Source organism: Miscanthus floridulus, chromosome 8 (genome assembly GCF_019320115.1).
Source record: "Miscanthus floridulus cultivar M001 chromosome 8, ASM1932011v1, whole genome shotgun sequence".
NCBI lineage: Eukaryota > Viridiplantae > Streptophyta > Magnoliopsida > Poales > Poaceae > Miscanthus > Miscanthus floridulus.
Genome location: NC_089587.1, coordinates 11,659,859 through 11,682,882, shown reverse-complemented (window position 1 = coordinate 11,682,882; position 23,024 = coordinate 11,659,859). Strand labels below are relative to the sequence as shown.

At 48.5% G+C, this 23,024-nt stretch overlaps 1 protein-coding gene across 1 annotated transcript; it reads left to right on the top strand.

Annotated features, from left to right (window-relative positions):
* Positions 1–2,298: 2,298 nt before the first annotated feature.
* On the top strand, positions 2,299–6,161 carry LOC136475701 (tyrosine-sulfated glycopeptide receptor 1-like). The gene has a single exon (XM_066473293.1). It carries the CDS (start codon positions 2,715–2,717, stop codon positions 6,045–6,047), a length of 3,333 nt encoding a protein of 1,110 aa, XP_066329390.1. The 5' UTR covers positions 2,299–2,714; the 3' UTR covers positions 6,048–6,161.
* The last annotated feature ends 16,863 nt before the right edge of the window (positions 6,162–23,024 follow it).

The following is a 23,024-nucleotide window of genomic DNA, read 5'->3' as shown; positions in this document are numbered from 1 at the left end:
GAGCAAAGATTCTGTATGTCGAGTGCTCCGGTGTACGAATCGAACCATACTGCCTCCACGGTTCGGTTTTGACACACGCTGGAGCTGCTCCGAGTTTCTTCCATGTCGATTTCGATATATTTTGGCTCGACAGAACCGTGGAATAATTTTACACGTCTGTCATATTTTAGGTCCCGTCTGGATCCCAGACGGATTTTAGGAATCAGGATTTTCTACATGGATTTTACGATCCAGATTTTAGATAATAAAAAACTATGCTGTTTGGATCTCAAGATTTTAGTCAGGGATTATAGAAGTTAGAATGGGTATATTGTCCATAGTGCCCTGAATATTATCTTGCAAGAGCCATGGCTCCGTTCGTTTGTATGGAATTTGACCGAAACTGTTTCGACTGAATTGGTGTGATGTTCTAACTAGAAAAAAAAAACGAAAAAAGCCAACCAAGCGGAATATAGGGTAAGCCGAACACGGCCATCGTCACTTTGCTCGCGACTCGTGCGGTGGGTCGGAGGCGGTGGAGCAGCAACGGCCCGGCTCCGGCGGCTGGCCGGCAGCGGCGACGTTCAGTCGAAGTGCTCGCGTCGCGTGAGAGGAGCGGAGCAGCGGGCGTAGCTAGCGGCCCTGCCGCCGTTCACGCAAGAGGGGCGGAGCAGCAGCGGCCGGCGCGGGCGGCCGGTCACCGTTCAGTCCGGATGCTCGCGCGGGAGGAGCGAAACAGCGGCGGCGTGGGGGCCGTGCTGTAGCCGTGACGATGGCTGGATCCGCCTGGGCACTGGGTAGATAGGGCCTACGGGTGGTGGCGCCGCATACGCTGCAATCGCTCTGCCTCTTGGGACGGATCGAGGATTCGAGGTTGCGTTGCGTGATGACTGATGAGGAAGAGGTTATGGTGGGGGTAAGATCGTCTTTTCACGTCCTGGAAGGGAGAAGTATCCCGTGCAATCTACCTTCCGACCGAATATGAGATTGCTAGTATTTTGTGCTCGGGTATTTTTTATCCTGCTCATTATCCTACCCGTTTGGAAGCTCTACTGGATTTTTTTTTATCCGGATCGCAGAATCCTGGGGTATCCAGACGGGCCCTTAGTGTGTGTTTGTTTATTTTTTTTAAGATAAATGTAATTTTATTATTTTTATACTTAAAAATATGAATTGTCTTTTATGAGTTATCCTTTTAATTGTAGTTGTTGGTTAGAATTCATAAAATGGGCCTGCCCTGCGGTCCATTTTCCGCGCCCACACAAGGCTCACGTCGCTCTGGATGCCCAGCCAGTGCTAGGAGGAGGAGGAGATACTAAGGCGAGGCAGCAGAAGGCAAATTGTGAGCACTCAATTTACTTTTGAAACATCCAGATGTAACACTTGTAACATACATCTGAAGATAGATAAAACACGTGGAACATGCATCGAAAACACTTGCAAAAACACCTAAAAAACACTTGAAGCCATTGTAAAACATACGCAACATTCAGATAAAACATATGCAACATATGTGTGAAACATAAGTAACATCCAAATAAGCACACTTACAACATACGTCTAAAAAAACATATGAAACATTGGAACAGAAGCTTGCAACATACGTGTACAACCATTGCAACATATGTAACATCCCGATCTACCTTACAACATCCATATAAAACATTTACAGCATAGCTATAAAACATCGACACTTAAAACATAAGGCTTGCAACATATGTTTTTCACCATTCTTTCCTATGACACAGCGCAGAGCGAGGGAACGATCAAGAATGGTGGCGTGACCTGACAGCGGCCAGCTACGCCAGTGCTTGGCCTAGGCCCGGCCAGGGACGACCCCCTCTCCTGGCCCCCGCGCGGCGAAGGACATGGCGCGGCGGGACGGGCGGAAAGCCGCACGACGGACGAGCACTGGGCGTGGACATTTTTTTGTACGGACGGACGAATGGATGCCCGAGCCTTGAGCATTAGCGTAAAATTTATCCTTTTCCCATCAAAATACAACTTACATCTCGGCACAGGGAGTATTTAGGTTCAAAAAAAATAGAGGCAAACTCCTTTCGACCTGATAGATAGCACATGACGTACTCCATCCAGTAAAAACTACTTATCATATTTGACAAAATCTTGTCTTAAACGATGTGTTTTTATAACTAAAGGGAAGAGAAGAGTTATTGAGGCTACTAAACATCACAAACAGTTGATGAATCTGTTTTAGCAGAGCATAGAACCGTACGTCCACCTGTATTTGCGTGAAAACATACAAATGAATTGGCCATGGGCCATGGCAACGAGCTTTACAAAGAAAAAAACGAGAAAAAAATATGTATTCGCAAAAAAAGGATGTTTTAAGAGTCAGATCCACAAGCTGGCCTGCAATCACCTAGTTAATCCGTCATACATTTCTACTCCAAGATGACTTTATCGTGCACGAAGTCGCTTTCCATAGTCCACAGTAAACCACTGGTGCCACAGAACGAAAAAAAATGCAATTTCCAAACGTTTACGTCAGCCACAGCTAGCCTTGGGTGACGACAACGGCTACAAAGTAAACGCCTCGGGTCAAGAAGAAGCAAGAGAGCTCAGCGACATTTCCTCTGCAGCTCCACTTGCCCAGTGTCGACCGTGACATCAATGACCGTGACATGTCCGCAACCATGACAGGTGCAGTTATGTTCGATGATCTATTCCAGCAAGGAAGTCAGGCTTATCAATAGACTGTAGCGGTGGCCCAGATGAAGCGTCATGTTGTGAACCGAGAAAATACTGTCACTGTAGCAGCAAACCCTCGACCCAGATTTTCTTTTCGTGACTGCCTTGTCCTGAAAGACAACAGCTTGTCCTCATGCTCTATCTTGATCAAACTCCTTTGGCCCTATAGCCTCTCAGGACACAGTTTATGCCCCTGCCCCTGCTTTTCTTCTGCTCCACATCTCACCATGAAGTGTTGCAACACTTTTCCCACATCTTTCCTTGGCTTTGCCCTTGTTCTGCTCCTCTTTTTGGCCTCTCAGACAAGTTCTTGCAGTGAGCAAGAGAGCAACTCCCTCCTACAGTTCCTTGGTGGGCTTTCACTGGACAACAACCTCACTCTGTCATGGAAGAATGGCACAGACTGCTGCACATGGGAAGGGATCACCTGCAGTCCAGACAGGACGGTCACTGATGTCTTCTTGGCTTCTAGGAGCCTTCAGGGATCCATCTCACCTTTCCTTGGTAATCTCAGTAGCTTGTTGCGCCTCAACTTATCGTACAATTGGCTGTCCGGTAGCCTACCAGTGGAATTGGTGTTCTCCAGGAGCATCATCATCCTTGATGTCAGCTTCAATCAACTCAGCGGAAGCCTCCAGGAACTGCCATCGTCATCCCCTGTCCGGCCTATCCAGGTACTGAACATCTCAAGCAACTTATTTACAGGGCTGTTTCCATCCACCACTTGGGAGTCGATGAATAGTCTGGTTGCACTCAACGCCAGCAACAATAGTTTAATTGGGAAAATACCAGCAACATTATGTGTCAATGCTCCGTCCTTTGCAGTGCTTGAACTCAGCTACAACCAATTCAGTGGAAATATCCCTCCATGGCTTGGTAATTGCTCTGTGATGACATCTCTCAGTGCTGGGCACAACAACCTCAGAGGGACTCTTCCAAATGAGCTCTTCAGTATTACATCGTTGGAGCACCTATCTCTTCCTAATAATCAGTTGGAAGGATCACTCAGAGGCATCACCAGGCTCACAAATCTGATAACCATTGATCTTGGAGGGAATGAATTCAGTGGAAATATACCAGATTCTATTGGTGAACTTAAGAGGTTGGAGGGGATTCATTTGGACCACAACAGCATGTCTGGGAAGCTCCCTTCAACTTTAAGCAACTGCACAAAACTTGTAACCATAGACCTCAAGAATAACACGTTCAGTGGAGAGATCACCAGGGTCAATTTCTCCACACTGACCAATTTAAAAAATTTAGATCTTGCATGGAACAAGTTCACTGGAACAATTCCAGAAAGCATATACTCATGCAGTAATCTAATAGCATTGCGGCTATCTTGGAACAAGTTCCCCGGCCAATTGTCAGAAAGAATTGGCGAGTTGAAGTTTCTCTCATTCCTATCACTTGTTAGCATCTCCCTTACAAATATCAGCAGTGCATTTCAAATCCTTAGGAATTGCAGGAACCTGACCACTTTGCTAATTGGGTACAACTTCATGCATGAGACCATGCCAGAGGATGACAGAATTAGTGGTCTTGAGAATCTTCAGGTTCTTTCCATAGAAGGTTGTTCATTGTCAGGCAAAATACCTCCTTGGTTATCAAAACTCACAAATTTGGAGATGTTAATCTTATATAACAATAAGCTTACAGGGATAATACCTGACTGGATGAGTAACCTAAACTCCCTCTTCTATATAGACATATCAAACAACAGTCTTACAGGGGAAATTTCAACAGCTTTAACGGAGATACCTATGCTGCAAACAGACAAGGTTGCACCAAAGACGTTTGAGCTCCCAGTTTATGAGACCCAATCACTTCAATACCGCATGACCAGTGCTTTTCCTAAAGTACTGAATCTAGGAAACAATTATTTCACTGGTGTCATCCCCGAACAGATTGGTCAATTGAAAGCACTCCTTGTACTCAATTTGAGCTTCAACAAGTTATCTGGACAGATCCCACAGCCAATCTGCAAGCTCACAAACCTGCAAATACTTGATTTGTCAAGTAATAATCTCAAAGGCACGCTTCCAGATGCACTGAATGATCTGCACTTCCTTACCCAATTCAATATTTCCAATAATGACCTAGACGGATCTGTTCCAACTGTAGGCCAGCTTAGCACGTTTCCAAACTCTAGCTTTGATGGCAACCCAAAGTTGTGTGGTCCCATGCTTGTGCATCATTGCAGTTCAGCAAAAACACCATTGATCTATAAGAAACGACATAACAAAAAGGCCATGTTTGTGCTTGCATTTGCTGTAACTTTTGCAGCGATTGTTGTCCTATTCTTGCTGGTGTGTTTCCTTTTTTTCTTAAGGAGAAGTTTCATAACCAGAAACAAGAGCAATAACAAGGATGCTATGGAAGGAATGGCATCCAACTTCAATTCACAGCAATCCTTGGTGATGGTTCCACAAGGCAAGGGAGAAGAAGATAAGCTCACGTTCACTGATCTTGTGAAGGCTACAAATAACTTTGACAAGGAGAATATCATAGGTTGTGGAAGTTATGGTCTTGTTTACAAGGCACAGCTACCCAATGGCTCCAAGGCCGCCATCAAGAAGCTCAGTGATGAAATAGTCTTAATGGATAGAGAATTCAGTGCAGAAGTCAGCACACTCTCAATGGCGCAACATGACAATGTAGTGCCACTCTGGGGTTACTGCATCCAGGGAAACTCAAGGTTCCTCATATATTCCTACATGGAGAATGGCAGCCTGGATGATTGGCTTCACAACAGGGATGATGATGCAAGCTCATTCCTTGACTGGCCAAGGAGGCTAAAGATTGCACAAGGAGCAAGCCAGGGTCTGTCCTATATCCACAATGTCTGCAAGCCTCACATTGTTCACCGTGACATCAAGTCTAGCAACATCCTACTTGACAAAGAATTCAAAGCCTATGTTGCAGATTTTGGTCTATCCAGATTGATCCTTCCCAACAAAACTCATGTCACGACCGAGTTGGTTGGCACTCTCGGTTACATTCCCCCTGAGTATGTACAAGGATGGGTGGCCACTCTAAGAGGCGATATGTACAGTTTTGGGGTAGTCCTGCTTGAACTACTCACAGGTCAGCGGCCCATTCCAATCTCATTTGCATCGAAGGAACTCGTCCAGTGGGTATGGGATATGAGATCTGAAGGAAAGCAGATTGAGGTTCTGGATCCATCACTCCGGGGCACAGGGTATGAGGAGCAAATGCTGATGGTGCTTGAAGCTACCTGCCAGTGTGTCAATCGTAATCCATCCATGAGGCCAACAATAGAGGAAGTAGTCTCTTGCCTGGACAGCATAGTCGCCAACCTGAACATGCAAGATATTTCAGTAAACACAGAGTAATGTGCATGACAAGTGTACTTGAGTGCATAAGATGTGTAGGTTCACAAGAACTAGTTCTGTTGACTTATCACACTACCTTTTGTACAGCTTAATAGACTGACAGACTTTTGTAAATTCACCTCTCTGGCCCCCTCTCGTGAACAACCGTCCACCCTAAACCCTAAACCCTAAAACCTAAAACCTATATCTCTACTCGGAACATCTCTCTCAACGCATCGAAATCACCTAATGAAGTGGCGAATCGAGTAGAGAGTAGTCCCACCCAATAACATCGCCCCACACTACAACAAGCGAAGAGAAGGCAAGAACGGCGATCAACTGACCCTAGTAGGCGCGCAGCTGGCTCTCCGTGCGGCCGCGCGGACCTCCGGAGACGGCAGCGCCGCCGTTCGTCGCTGCGGCGCGGGGAAAGGAAGCGGAAACGCGAAACGTGGTGAAGGGAGAAAAGGCCATTTCTCATACGTATGGGCCGGCAAGCGGGCCCATGAAAGGAAGAACGACCTCTTTGGTGAGGTCGTGAGTGAAGGATAACATTTTGAATTTTCTTTCGCAAACTGCTACCGATCGCGCGCGGCGCCGATCGTGCGACTAGCGCGCAAGCAGGATCCAGGCCTGGCCCAGCTCGATAGGCACGTGCAGGAGAGGCAAGGCAAGCAGCCTGAAATCCCACGTCCCTCAAGACCACATGCGAACGAGCCGCAACCAGCACATGCTGATGTAAGATGTTAATGGGAGTTTTAAACTAAACCATCCAACTATTTAAAATAGAATAACGTTCTTACAAAATGTTATTTTTTAATTTCGTTTGCACCATTGCGTTTCTTATGATGAGATCTACAAAAGTAGACCCATGATGCATATATTTTGTAATAATTTTTATATAGTGGCAACTTATATATTATATAGTAGCTACTTAGAGCAAGGGCAATGATACCGCCCGCTCGCCGGCGAAATAGACTCCAGCGTGGCTTCCAATTAATGCGGCAGCGGCAGCCGTAGCTCTGCAGCAGCGCATGCAGCCAATGCGGAGCGAGCGCAGCAGCAGAGCATCGAATGGGAGCACGGGCGCGCGTATACCGCCCACTTCAAGCCGGCGTTTCGCGAGACGCCCGCTCCGCACTCTCTCTCTCCTTTACTCTCTCCGCCAGCGGGGATTCAGCCGGCTTGCAGCCAGCCATAACACTTGCTCTTATGTATTAAGTGGTAACAATTTATATTGATATTTGGAAAAAGTCTACATAACCCCCAAAACTATCCAGTGTCGACTACTTCATCCCCAAACTATAAAACTAGATATTCTGCCCCCTAAACTTTTCAAAACCGGTCAAATAACTCCCCAAACGGTTTTCGATGGTGGTTTTGCCACCGTGGCTGCTGACATGGACGATGACATGGCGATGGCCCACATGTCAGCCACCCCTCTCTCTTCTCTCCTCTCCTCTGTCCTATGTGCCCACGGCATGTTCGAACTTGGCCAACGGCCGCCGAGGCTTCTTGGCGCTGCGCCCCTCTCCCCTTTGCCTCGCGCCTTCGTCACCGCGACATCGCGCACCTCGTGCCCACGCCGCGCTCACCCAGCGCGCGAACACCGCCGCGCCGGCGTCTCCTCTACTTTCGGCCAACGGCGCCGCCGCCTCAAATTTGCATGCGTTCCGGCAAGGCCGGCAGCGAACACGAAGCTGTAGCGCACGCACGGGCTCCAAGGATCGACGGTGAACCGATTTGGGGGCTCAAACAGGGGCGGCGATGACCGGGTGGGAGTGCTCACCGTGGGAGAACGCTCCAGCACTCGACGGCCGAGGATGAGGCGTCGGAGAGGTTGACGGGGCGGAGGAGGTGCTTGTGGCCCAAGGAATCGGCCCGGGACAGCTCAGAGGCAGCGGATTTGGGGCGGCGGCGTTGTCGGCCGGAAGCAGAGGAGACGTCGGCTCATCGCTTTACCGTCCGTCGCCTCCGCCAGACTTCTACATCAATCTGCTAGGGCGAGCAAGCCGATCCTCTGGTCCGTGCCCTGGCAGGCGGCGGGTCGTCCCAGCCGCCGGCGCCGCCCGCCTAGGGTCGTCGATGCCCTGCTACAACGATGGGGGTGTATCTACGCGCGTGAAAGCTCTAGTTTGGTTTTGGTGAATTGATGAAACACTAAGTGCTAATCTAGTTTATCAAAAGTGATCATGAGATAGGTAGCACTATTCCAAGTGGTGGAGCAATGGTGAAGTTCATGATGATGGTGTGGTGACCATGGTGATCAAGTGCTTGGCTTGGAAAAGAAGAAAGAGAAAAACAAAAAGCTCAAGGCAAAGGTATAACTTGATAGGAGCTTTTTAGTTTGGTGATCGAGACACTTAGTGAGTGTGATCACATTTAGGATTGATAGGCGTACTATTAAGAGGGGTGTCGGGTATCGATATTAGGGATACCCAAAGCAAGGAAGTTAGCGTCCATGCCGACTTCCCTGGATGGGGCAAGACGTATTAAAAAGTCTCGCCCGACCCTAAGGCCGTGGGCTCCGCCTTGCCCGACCCCAAGGCCGTGGGCTCCGTCTCACCTGACCTAGAGACCGCGGGCTCCATCTCACCCGACCCCTTGGGTTCGTGCTCCGTCTCGTCCGACCCCTTGGGTACGGGCTCCGTCTCACCCGACCCCAAGGACGTGGGTTCTGTCTCGTCCGACGGAGACCCATACCGTCGCCAACCACTCTAGGTCCAAGCGTATGGGCCTGTGTAAAAACTCTGACACCAGGGAAGAGACTGGCACGCCTCGATGTAACCCGTGGCCATGATAGGCCATAACTGAGGATTCACATCAAGAACAACATCGGGCGTGCCAGTGTTGTTCTGCCTAACCCTCATACGAAAGCTGATAGGCGCGTCAGTTCACCACGATGTCCGCTAGGACGGAATGGAACACCATGACCGGCAGATGATGCCTGCGCATGGCACCAGTGATGAATAGGGCCACGACGTGCAGCCATCCCTGTTGACATCTACAGGATCAGCGGGACCTGCATGAAGGACAAGAAGGATTCGGTGATCCTAGAAGCCTTCTTCTCTCTCTCGTTCTTCTCCTTTTTCTCCGCTGTAACCCGCGCTTTCCATTCGCCTATAAAAGGGGAAGCAGGGCGCCCTATGAAAGGGGAATCTAGATCGACACGAGACCGAACCATGAGATAAAAACGCAAGAGCATGACATGAGCATACGGCTGAGCAGCGATTGCGCTCTCAGCACCCATTCACTCCTTCCATCAGAGACTTGTGATCCTTTCTCTCTCTCGCCTGTTTGTAACCCCTACTACAAACCAAGTGTCAATAACACGAGCAGCAGCAAACTAGACGTAGAGACATTCTACCTAAACTAGTATAAACCCTTGTGTCCTCCGAGCACACTATCCAAGCTAGACGCGCAAATACAAATTTACTCGTCGGTGGTCTGAAAACACCGATAGTTGGCGCGCCAGGTAGGGGCTTTTTGCGCATCTCGATGTCCACATCAGGCCTCATATGGCTAGTCACGGCGTCAGCTAGGTCCTAGGCACGCACGTGTGCTTCGGGAACCTGGACTTCATCGTCACGACGGAGGGAAAGTTGGTGCAGGCTCCCATCGCCGTCCAACCTTTCCACTCCGTCGGCCTCGACATGATCGCTAAGGTGCTTGAAGAGCTGCAGCTGCACGCACTGAAGGCTCGCGCCCCTAGGAGCGACCAGCTCCTCAGCTTTGATTATGGGAGGCTAGAGCGCCAGCTCGGCGCCTTCCTGGGATCCTGACCATCCTGGGAGGACATGTGCTGCCTCACCTTCTCATTCGCCAACGTCATGATGCAACTTGCCGGAGGAGAGCCGCTCTCCCTAGAATACCTCATCCGAAGCACCCCGACAGCGCTCCTGTTCAGTCTGTGCAACGTCATAGAGACTGTTGGCCACCTTGTGGCGCAACGCACGCCCTCATCCCCCACGAATAACGAGTTCATGGGGATGGCCAAATATGTCATGGAATCTTTCCACGACCTCCATGTGGGAGAATCGGAGTCACCCTCTAACTCTGACTCCAGCAGCGGGAGCCATCACCCCCCTTGTGTGTATGTTTCATGGCATGTACCCCCGAGGGATACATTGAAAGCATCCATGAGGGAGGGGCTACCCCAGCAGACGACCTCAAAGACGAGGTTAAGGGGGACGTAGGGGCCTCACCTTGCCTACGGGTGGAGCAGCTGAGGGCGCGGCACCAAGAGCTCAAAGAAGCATGACTCTAGCTCAAGTAGGAACGCACGAAGCTCAAGCGAGAAATTGAGCACCATAGAGACGGTGGGCATGCACACGCCGTGGCCCGCAACATGAACCAGAGGATCATCGAGGACGACGAAGCCCTCCCACACTTCACCCAGGAAAGCCAGAACGTCGCTGCAATAGTGGCCTTACTCTGAGGACTTCCAGAGCCCACGACACCCGAGGATCATTGGGCCTATCGTGAGATTCATAGGCTACTCGAGCGTGCGGCGGCGCAGCAGGCTGATAGCTCGTTGTCCCGACGACGCGAGCTCGACGCCAGCCAGTGCACGCCCTTAGAGCGACCCGACAAGGACATGTCAGTCCACCAGGTGCGGTAAGGTGGTAGGCCACATGTCGTGGTCCTGGTGCATGAATGTCTTGGCCTCTATCGTGACGCACGCGACACCCTCGATGCTCGCAGGCGTGCCCGCGGTGAAGCGAGGGAGAAGGCTAGCCATGGCTACCACCCTCATCATGGCGGATGCTACAACAGCGGCGAGGACCGAAGCCCGAGCCCCAACTTACTAGGACCTCAGGCCTTTGGCCGACACATCCTCAACGTCGTTTTCCACCATGGTACCGACCGCCGACCAATATCTCGAAAATACTCTAGGGAAACAAACCCTGGACTGTGGCTCAAGGATTATCAGCTTGCTTGCCAAGCCAGTGGAGTGGATAGTGATGATTTTATTACCCACAACCTTCCATTGTTCCTGGCTGATTCGGCACGAATGTGGTTGGAACACCTTCCGCCCAACCGAATCCAAAGTTGGGCGGACCTAAAAGAGATCTTCGTGGGAAACTTCTAGGGCACATACGCACGTCATGGGAACCCATGGGATCTCAAAAACTGCTGACAAAAGACCAGGGAAACTCTTCGTGGGTACATTCGGTGCTTCTCTCGGCAGTACAACGAGCTGCCCAATGTCGCCAACGCCGGTGTCATAGGAGCTTTCCTATTTGGGACCACCTATGAGTCCCTGGTTCACAAGCTGGGATGTAAGGACCCGCAAATCACTAAGGAGCTCCTCGACATCGCCACCAGCCATGCCTCAGGCAAGGAGGCGGTCAGGGTGATTTTCGACCGCCTCAAAGGCCAGGAAAAAGCAGGACAAGGATGCCGACGAAGGCGCCTCTAACCGTCCTAATAAAAAGAAGAACAAGCAGCGGCGTGAGAGCTCGCTCATGGCCATCGCCAACCACAAGGGGGTCGGAAGCCCGCCGAGGGTACCCCGGACCACTTTGAGCAGCTGCTCGAAGGGTCATGCCCGAACCATGCTTTCCTTATCAAGCACCTATACAAGGACTATGTCCTCATGAAGTGGTTCTTGTTCGGAGGCTCCAACAAGGGGGAGCATAGGAAGGAGCCCAAGCCGACCGTAGATGATGCTGAGGGGAAGGACGGTGGCTTTTCGATGCTGGATGGCTGTCTCATGATCTTCGGAGGGTCGGCGGCCTACGACTCCAAGCACCGCCAGAAGCTTGTGCGCTGCGAGGTCTATACGACTGAGCCGACCACGCCTACCTTCCTCCGATGGTCGAAGTCCACCATAACCTTTGATCGGACCGACCACCCAGAAAGCGTCTCACAGCCAAGAAGATATCCGCTCGTGGTTGACCCGATCATCGGCACGAAGCGGCTCACCAAGGTGCTGATGGATGGAGGCAGCGGCCTCAACATCATGTACGCTGAAATGCTCGATGCCATGGACATCGACTGAGCACACATCCGGCCGACTAGGGTGCCTTTCCACGGCGTCGTGCCAAGAAAGCAAGTCGTGCCACTTGGGTAGATCAATCTACCCATCACCTTCAGGGATCCAACCAATTATAGGAGGGAGACCCTTACCTTCGAGGTGGCTGGGTTCCACGGAACCTACCACGCCATCCTAGGACATCCATGCTATGCGAAGTTCATGGCTGTCCCCAACTACACCTATCTGAAGTTGAAGATGCCAGGTCCACGCGGGTCATCACCATCGGCACCTCCTTCCAACGCGCCTATGAGTGTGAGGTCGAGTGCTACGAACACGCCGTGGCAATTGTCGCCTCCAAAGAGCTTGCGGCCATCAAGGAGGAGGTCATCGAAGAAGCGCCCGACCCCAAGCGGTCGGCCAGGTCTTCCGAGCCTATAGAGGGCTCCAAGGAGGTCCTCATAGACCCTAGTGGCTCTGAGGGCAAAGGGGTGCGCATCGGCACCACGCTTTCCTCCGAATAGGAAAGTGTGCTCGCTGACTTCCTCTACGCCAACAGAGACATCTTTGCGTGGAGATCCTCGGACATGCTAGGTATTCTGAGAGAAGTCATCGAGCATGCCTTGAAGATCAGGCTAGGCTCCAAGCTGGTGAAGCCGCGCCTGCGTAGCTTCGACGAGGAAAAACGCAGGGCCAATCGGCGAGGAGATTATGAAGCTTTTGGCGGCCGGGTTCATCAAGGAGGTACACCACCCCGAGTGGTTAGCCATTCCTGTTCTTATACAAAAAAAGAGTGGGAAATGGAGAATGTGTGTTGTCTACATGGGTCTCAACAAAGCGTGTCCAAAGGATCCATTTCCTTTGCCATGCATAGACCAAGTAGTCGACTCGACCTCAGGGTGCAAAACCCTTTGCTTCCTTGATGCGTACTCTGGGTACCATCAAATCATGATAAAAGAGTCCTACCAGCTTGTGACATCTTTCATCACCCCCATTCGGATCGTTCTACTATGTCACAATGTTGTTCGGCCTAAAGAACGCAGGGGCTATGTACCAACATTGCATGCTCAACTGTTTTAGGGATCTCATTGGGTAGACTGTTGAGGCCTACGTGGATGACATTGTGGTCAAATCCAAACGGGTAGACTAGGTCATAGCCAACCTAGAGCAGACCTTCATGAAACTCCGAGCAAATGGCATCAAGCTCAACCCCAAGAAGTGCGTTTTCGAGGTCCCAAGGGGTATGCTGCTGGGTTTTATTGTCTCCAAGCATGGCATCGAAGCTAACCCAAATAAAATCTTGGCCATCACGAGGATGGGCCCAATTTATAACATAAAGGGGGTACAACAAGTTACCAGGTGCCTCACCGTGCTCAACTGTTTTATCTCATGCCTCGACGAACGAGGTCTCCCCTCTACCAGCTTCTGAAGAAGACCGACCACTTTGAATGGACGCCTGAGGCCTAGGAGGCACTTGACAAGGTCAAGCAGCTCCTAACGAAGGCCCCAATCCTGGCCCCCCCAAATGATAGGGAACCACTTCTACTCTACATTGCGGCCACCACACAAGTGGTCAGCGCCGCCCTGGTGGTGGAGCGAGAAGAAGAAGGACACGCCCTCAAACTATAGCATCCCATATACTTCATTAGTGAGGTCTTGTCCGATTCCAAGACCTGCTACCCCCAAATCTAGAATCTCCTGTACGCTGTCCTTATCGCCAAGAGGAAGTTGCGTCACTACTTTGAGTCGCATCCGGTGACGGTCGTGATGTCCTTCCCTCTCGGTGAGGTCATCCAAAACTGGGATGCCATGGGAAGAATCACGAAGTGGGTACTCGAGCTTATGGGTCAAGGCATTTCATATGCCCCCTCGGACAGCCATCAAGTCCCAAGTGCTGGCTGATTTCATTGCAGAGTGGACCGAGATCCAAATGCCGCCAGCAGCCATCGACCAAGAGTACTGGATGATGTACTTCGATGGATCGCTGATGGAGAAAGGCACCGGCGTGGGGCTAGTCTTTGTTTCGCCCCTCGGGGTATGCATGAGGTACATGGTTCGCATCAATTTCCCCTCCTCCAACAATGTGGTTGAGTTACCTCATCAACGGCCTATGCATCACCATCAAGTTGGGTATCCGACGGCTTGATGTCCGGGGCAACTCCTAGCTGGTCATCAACCAAGTCATGAAGGAATCAAGCAGCCATAATGCCAAGATGACTGCATATTGCCGAGCAGTCCACCAGTTGGGGGACAAGTTCAATGGTCTCGAGCTCAATCACATCCCAAGGCATCTCAACGAGGTGGCCGACGCACTGGCGAAAACAGTGTCCGGCCGAGAGCCGGTGCCGATGGTCGTCTTTGCCAGCAATCAGTACAAGCCCTCAGTCCGCTACGAGGAGCCGAAATAGACCAGTGACAGGCTGCCTACCCTAGGCCCAAGGGCTAACCAGCCAGCGGCTCCATCTGACCCCAAAGTCATGGAGCTCGATGATGATCCAGAGATAGAGCCCAACCCTCTAGCCGACTGGAGGATGCCTTACCTTGACTACCTCCTCTGTGAGGCACTGTTGATGGACAAAACAGAGGCTCGGTGGCTCGCACATCGCGCCAAGTCCTTTGTCCTTATTGAGGGCGAGCTCTATAGGCAAAGCCACACTAGGATCCTACAACGCTGCATCCCCATCGAACAAGGGAAGAGGTTGCTGAGTGATATCCATGGTAGGGTCTATGGGCACCTTGCCGCTGCTAGGACCCTGGTCAGAAACGCGTTTCGATAAGGCTTCTACTGCCCGACCGCAGTAGCCGACGTTGAACCGATTGTGCGCATCGGTGAAGGGTGTTAATACTACGCTCGGCAGACCCACCTGCTGGCCTAAGCACACCAAACAATCCCCATCACATGGCCATTCGTGGTCTAGGGGCTCGATCTAGTCGGACCCTCAAGAGGGCACCCAGGGGCTATACGCACTTGCTTGTCGCCATAGATAAGTTTACAAAGTGGATAGAGGCTCGACCGATCTCCGTGATCAAGTCCGAGCAAGCCATGCTGTTCTTCCTTGACATCGTCCATCGCTTTGGAGTCCCAAACTCCATTATCACGGACAACGGCACGCAGTTCACTAAGAAGAAGTTCCTCTGATTCTACGATGAATACCATATCCGCATCGATTGGGTCGCTGTGGTGCACCCCCCACATGAATGGACAGGTCGAGTACGCGAATGGCATGGTCCTACAAGGCCTCAAGCCTAGGATCTTCAACCGGTTGAACAAGTTTGGCAGATGATGGGTCACGGAGCTTCCTGCGGTGCTCTGGAGCCTGAGGACGACCCCAAGCTGGGCCACTAGCTACATGCCATTCTTCATGGTCTATGGTTCTAAGGCTATCCTCCCGACCGATCTCGACTATGGAGCACCGAGGACCTATGAAGAAGATAAGACTTAGAGGCGCGGAAAGAGAACATGGGTCAGAAGCACGGTCATATCATACCTAGCCAATCGGTGCGACAATGTCGCGCGTCGAGCCCAGCATGGTGGTCAGGGCGCGAACTGCATCCCTAAGCTCCGTGCGGATGCTCCCCCATTCCCTCTCCTCTACCGCTTCATCAAGGGCAGCCACCTAGACCAGAGACCAGGATGTCCCCGTGTCGACCTCAAGTGGCGCTGACCTGTCTGGCAGCGGCAGCTCCTCCAGAGCGGCTCCTCTAGCGATAGAGGGGGCAGGTGACGCAGACACGGAGGCCTACTCTATTGCCACATCCACAAAGGATGCCTTGGGTGCGCCCCCTTTCGTCTGCCCCACCGTAGACATGGCCACCTACACGGATGGCGGCTTTAGCCGTGCCTCCTTTGCCTGTTCTCCCATGGACACAACCATCGGCTGTGCCTCCCCGGTCGACGCCGTGGCCACCCTGACACCACTCACGCCATCCACCAATGCGGCTCCTGGCATGTTTGCCGAGGAGGATCTTTTTTAGAGCAAGCCATAGGAGAGTCCCACATCCTCCGACGCTACAAGGGACATGGCGGTCACTTCATGGCAAAAATTTGTTAGGACAAAAGGATGACAAAAACTCTTGACTCACCTTGATGCCATCATACGAGGATGTTTTGGGGTCGGCTTGCCCGACCCCTGCTACGCCTCGTCGGCACATTGCCACTTCGAGCCCTCCCTCAGCTTGGAGGGCTCAGACAAATCAAAACGGCCTCCTCCCACCGACTCTGGAGGCACCGCCGAGGGCTCAGACGGAGTAGGGCAACCTGTTTCCGCTGGCTCTAGGGTAGCCATCGAAGGTCCAGACCCGGCGGGGTGGTTCATTTCCACCGGCTCCCGGGGCACATCAAATAATGATTAAATTGATAGAACGGAATAAAGAAACAACTTGGGTTTGTATAACTAAAACATTTGTTGGAAATAACGTCTTATTCAACAACATGGATATGTAGACCAGCGTTAGAGCTATCTCGTTAGCTTGTGAGGCGTGATCAAGTTTCTAAGTATTTCGGCTGTCGTTGATTATTTACATCTATGCATTTGTATCAATGCATATCATATAGGTACGATGATGGGTCAACTGATCAATTGAATGATGATTGGGAATCCGAAGATGGTGTAATGGTATTCTCTCTAGGAGATGATGCAATAGGCTTTCTATTCAGATGATGTGGATGATCTGAAGATGCGGATACTAACTTTTTAATATATCTTACCCAGGCAAGCCCCGGTGCATAACCCCTACTTTTCAGCAGTTTAAATTATATTTCTGCATTAAGTTTTAAGGAGTTCAATGAAACTCTCTTGCATATATATCTTTATCCTATGAGTCTTACTAGTATGACAGGATCGTGTAGAATGCTATGCTACAGGACTTCGATAGAAGTCGAGTGATTGCCTGTCACTCGTGAGAGATAGGAAATATTTTATTTGACTATTATCACTTGGAAAATATAAATGGTGGAAAGGAAAATGGTGACCGGGTAGAGATATGGTTTGGGTATTGGTGGGTGTAAGAGGTTGTGTCGCCGTGGATGCGGAGCATGACTTGGTTACACTGCTTTCCCTGTCTGGTCGGTTAAGGACCGATCATTGCATAAGGCTCTAGGTAGGTCATAGACTTATTATCTCGAGCACATACTTGTATATGGGCGCTTGAAAGACTTGTTGCCCTCTTGTCATGGATCCGGCTCTTTCTGGACCGACTGTTAGGGTTTTATTTTGGTGGAGGAGGTCCTTGCACCGCACTGAGTCCGGGACTCGGGGGTAGGGGCTTGGAGTCCCAGTTTGGATGGGGACCTAGACACCCAGGACAGGAGAGTGATAGGTTGGTCCTGCTTGTGCCTGGGGTACAAGCGGGGCTTGTGTTTTCGGGGTACCCAGCTGGGGGCATTGATTCGCGAATCGTCAAGAAATCCAGTACGGCTTGTCTATGGTTTAGCATCGTAGTAAGAACTGAAAGATAAAAGATGGAAGATGGAAAAAGGAAATTTGATTGCTTACCACCTGCTTGAAAGTAGCACAGGTGCTTACATAGAATGGTTAGTTAATGAACCAATGCGGCTATTAATAAAAATCGCATATAAGGACGCACGCTTAGTAATGCTTTCTGCAAATGCAATAAACCCACAAGCCAAATAGCCTTGCATATCCTTGGAGTCTTTTCTTTTCTCCTGTCGAGTAAGTCTTGCTGAGTATAATTGAGTACTCAGGGTTTTATTCCCCCTGTTGCAGGTGACAGGTGGATGCGAGAACTGACTCTTGTGTGTGGATTCCTCCTGGTGGGCTCAGATAGGGTTTCCTTTACGCTGCGATCGTAGTTTTTACTTACAACTCTCACCAAATGTTTTTATAAATGAAAGCTTACAATATGTTGTCATAGTTCAATTATGAATGTTTCATCATGCTATGAATAGATGTTTATTTCCGCTATAATTTTGATCACGTGTTTTATATTCCGCTGTCAATTTTAAATTGTTCATAACTCTAATAACATGATTACATTCCGCTATTACAATAATAAATATTATACTCTGATGTTGTATTAAAAGTGATGTAAGAAATGGTTAAATGATGTAAGCTTTATTCTCTCATTTGTGATCCTGATGGCAAAAATGTGGATTTTCGAGTTCTCCCCTGGGGTGTGCCCGACGGAACTGCGTAATTTGGTGTTCTCCCTTGAGTGCTTAGTGTCTAATGGAAGACAAGCGCTCCTGTGAGGTATTAGATTAGGCTGTTCTACCATAGGTGGTATTAGAGCGCAAATGAGGAAATAAGGCTTCGAAAACCTTTTCTAAACTAAAATTTGACAACCTATTTTTGTAAAAAGTTAGGACGTTTGCATGCGCAGTTATATAAGTAGCCCTATTACTATGGTTATATATCCAGGATAGATGGCACTCTGTTGACTTAGGTAGGCTTAATCAATTTCCTGTAGGTACACTGACTCGAGCATAGTTCGATAGTATCGACTAGTTACAGGGAGAGAACGATATGCCAAAAATCTGAGAACGGTTGTCTTATATGTTGGCAACAGTGGAAGGACATATAGGATGTGCATTCATGCATATCTGTTTGTGTATTGTAGAGCTCGTATTGCTTGCAGATACGCTTACATAGGTGTCACATGTGTCATATTCATGCACAAACGACTCATCCCTGTTCAGAGTTAGGTCTACATGGTGGCTTTGTGTTTTGTGTTCGCCCGAGGTTCACGCCTATCGTGACCCACATTTCTTCCCATACCCCTTTTATGTGCTCTTGTCGGACCCTTGCCCTATAGTCGTACTAGTCAGTGATGGCATCGCACGTCGCTCGCCTCGAACGCACGGAAATTTGGTTGATTTGTTGTAGTGATCCCACGCGGGAACCCTGGTGAACCGCGCCAGGGCCACTGAGCGCTCTGCCTTTATAAGTAGAGCCTGGCTTAGCCATTGGTACCACCACTCGGCGCACTTTAGCTAGCTTAGCTTTTCCTTGAGCCAGCTTTTCGCTCAGCCTTCCTCACCACCATCGCTAGAAATGGCAGGCGCCTGGGTTAGTAGTTACTACCTGAACGTTGAGGGGTTTCCCAAAATCCTGCATGCCACCCTGCAAAAGCTCAGAGTCAAAGATCGTCCCGAGTATGAGGGCTATGAGTATGAGGAGCAGGGCACCGAGCGGTGTGAGGTTACCGTCTACATCAGGAAGAGTGAGGAGTTCCCCAACCTTACTGAAGCCTAGAGTATGATCGCAACTGGGTTTAGCTTCACTGACACCTACCAGGTTGTGGCCCGCAAAGCCTTGTGGTACCTCTGCCAGATCTATGAGGAGCCCATTGCCTGTACCCCCATGTGGTTCTTTCTGTAACACCTCAGTGTTATGGTTGCACTAAAACACTTGCATCACATGAGCATGTGCATCATCATCTCATTCATAAGCATCATTCATTCATGCATAAGCATTTCTATATGAAACATCGCTATGAAACATATGAAACATGCTATTGTTCTTTTAAGTTTCATTGTATGTATGCTTCATGATCATGGGTGATTGAGTGCAAGTGATGAATGTGGGTAACTAAAATACCTTAGTTATACTTAGAATGTCATTAGGAACAATGTTCATGTTGGTCATTTTGCCTAATTAAGTTTCCAAGTGGTAGTTTGACTTGTGTTGACCCTAGAGCTCTTATGTTTGACTATTTAAAAAGTACAACTTAGAGTGTTTGCATGTCTAAGCACCCTAAAGTAAAGTTGTAGCAAATTATCTAAGGAACAAAAGTTATTTTATGACCATCTCATGAAAATATGCAGAACATGCTCAAAAAGGGCCCACAAGTTAGTTTTGGGATCTTTTTAGAAACTATGCAAAATTCTAAGTCCTGGAACTGATTTTCAGTTTCATGTATCATTGTTTGGAGCTTTGTATCTCCCTAACCAGGCCGAACCATCTCAAGTTCCAATTGGAAAAGTTGTAGTCCTCACTTCAATCTCCAACTTTGTCAACTTCACCTAGAGCTAGATCATCACGGTTTAGGAGTTAATGATCGACGAAAACTCGTTGTCAGGCTCCATCGGTTTCACTGAATCGAGTCTACAGTGCACCGGTAGTTGTACTATTTGATTCTGGTGCTTCGCATTCATTTATGAGTCTAGCTTTTGCATCAAAATACAATCAGAAGGTAATTACAGTATCCTCGGGTAGTTATTGCATTAGTGCAGCTGGAAGTAATATTTCGACTAATCAAATAGTGCTGGGTGTGAGTATCGAAATTGAGGGACGAGTGTTTACAGCCGATATGGTAGTTTTGCCGGGATTAGGGATAGATGTAATCTTGGGAATGAAGTGGATGAGCGGTCATGGAGTGCTCATTGATACTTCCACTAGGGTCGTTATGTTAAGGGATCCTATCAGTAAGGAGGCTTTTCTAGTGCCACTTCCCAGAGAGCTATAACTCCACAACACTGCTAATGTTATCCAGACCCCAAGGATTGAGGACGTTCCAGTAGTGTGTGAATTTCCAGATGTATTTCCTAATGATTTACCTGGTTTACCGCCTGATCGAGATATCGAGTTCAAGATCGAGTTAGTGCTGGGTACTACACCTATTTCTAGGAGGCCTTATAGGATGCCGCCTAATGAGTTAGCAGAGCTTAAAGTCCAGTTACAAGATCTGTTAGAGAAAGGTCTTATCCGACCTAGTGCTTCTTCCTAGAGTTGTTCTGCTATATTTGTGAAGAAGAAGGACAAGTCATTGCGCATGTGTGTGGATTATCGTCCACTCAATGCTGTCACAATCAAGAACAAGTACCCACTGCCCCGTATTGATATTTGTTTAATCAATTGTCTAAGGCAAAGGTATTTTCCAAAATTAATTTGAGATCTGGTTATCATCAGATAAAGATTAGACCGTAGGATGTGCCTAAGACCGCTTTCTCCACCAGATATGGGTTGTATGAGTATCTTGTTATGTCTTTCGGCCTGACCAATGCTCCTGCATACTTCGTATATCTGATGAATTCAATATTCATGGAGGAACTAGACAAATTTGTAGTTGTCTTCATTGATGACATCTTGATCTTTTCCGCAAATGCTGAAGAACATGCCGAGCATCTGAGAGTTGTTTTATCTAGGCTACGAGAACATAAGCTTTATGCCAAGTTCAGTAAATGTGAGTTTTGGCTTAAGAAAGTACCTTTCTTGGGTCATGTGTTATCCAATGAAGGGATTTCGGTTGATCCGTCTAAGGTGCAAGAAGTCATGGATTGGAAAGCACCAACTTCAGTGCATGAGGTTAGAAGTTTCCTTGGTTTGGCTGGATATTATCGTCGATTCATGTCGGATTTCTCTAAGGTAGCCAAGCCCATGACCAGGTTGCTTCAAAAAGATGTGAAGTTTGTTTGGACTTCGGAGTGTGAGACTGCTTTTTGCACTTTAAGGACCTTGTTGACATCAGCTCATGTTTTGGCACAACCTGATATCGAGAAACCTTTTGATGTGTTTTGTGATGCATCAGGTACTGGTTTAGGATATGTCCTTATGCAGGAAGGCTGAGTTATCGCCTATGCCTCACGTCAGCTAAGGAAGCATGAAGCCAATTATCCAACTCATGATCTTGAGTTAGCTGTTGTTGTTCATGCTTTAAAGATTTGGAGGCATTACCTGCTCGGTAACATGTGTCATATTTATACCAATCATAAAAGTCTCAAGTATATCTTCACTCAACCAGAATTGAACATGAGACAGAGAAGATGGCTAGAGTTGATTAAAGATTATAACTTAGAAGTTCATTATCATCCGGGTAAAGCAAATGTTGTTGCCGATGCTTTGAGTAGAAAATCTCATTGCAATTCTCTCTTGGAAGCAGATTATCATTTGGTACATCTGTTACATCCTACTGTGTTGCACAGTATTACCCTTAGTTGCTCTCTGGAAAGTAAAATCATCGAGCTTCAGAAAACCGATGTGGGTGTGTTCCATATCAAAAGGAAGATGAAGGAACAAGAGACAAAACACTTTCGTGTTGATGAGAAGGGTGTTCTATGGTTTAAGGATATACTTGTTGTACTAAAGGACAAAGAGCTTAGAAACCAAATCTTAGAAGAAGCTCACTCATCCAAGTTATCTATCCACCCGGGAAGTAGCAAAATATATCAAGATTTGAAATCTCGATTTTGGTGGACCAAGATGAAGAAAGAAATCGCAGCCTATGTTGCAAGGTGCGATAATTGTTGTAGAGTCAAAGCAATTCACATGAAGTCTGCTGGACTTCTACAACCATTGTCTATACTAGGATGGAAATAGGAAGAGATTAGTATGGATTTCATTGTTGGGCTTCCCCCTACCCAAAAGAATTTTAATTCCATATGGGTAATAGTGGATCGCTTAACAAAGTCTGCTCATTTCATACCAGTCAGAATTGACTATCGCCCAAGTGACTATGCTGAGTTATATTTTAACCAGATAGTACGTCTCCATGGTGTTCCTAGAACCATTGTATCTGATAGAGGACCTCAGTTCACCGCTCGTTTTTGGGAACATTTGCACAAGATGTTAGGCACCAACTTAGTGAGAAGTTCTGCTTATCATCCACAAACCTCCGGACAGACGGAGCGAGTGAATCAAATATTGGAAGACATGTTAAGGGCTTGTGTCATATCATCCAAAGGTTCATGGGATAAGTGGTTACCCTTGGCTGAATTTTCCTATAATAATAGTTATCAAGAAAGCATCAAGATGGCCCCGTTTGAAGCATTGTATGGCCGTAAGTGTAGAACTCCTTTGAACTGGGTTGAACCTAGAGAAAGGAGATACTACGGCATTGATTTCATCGAAGAGGCTGAACAACAAGTTTGTACTATCCAAAAACATATGAAAGCCACTCAAGCTAGGCAGAAAAGCTATGCGGATAAAAGAAGAAAGTCCATTGAGTTTGAAGTAGGTGATCATGTTTATCTGAAGGTATCACTGATGAAAGGTGTGCAGCGATTCGGAGTAAAAAGGAAGCTTGCACCTAGGTATGTAGGCCCATATCCGATCATAGAAAAG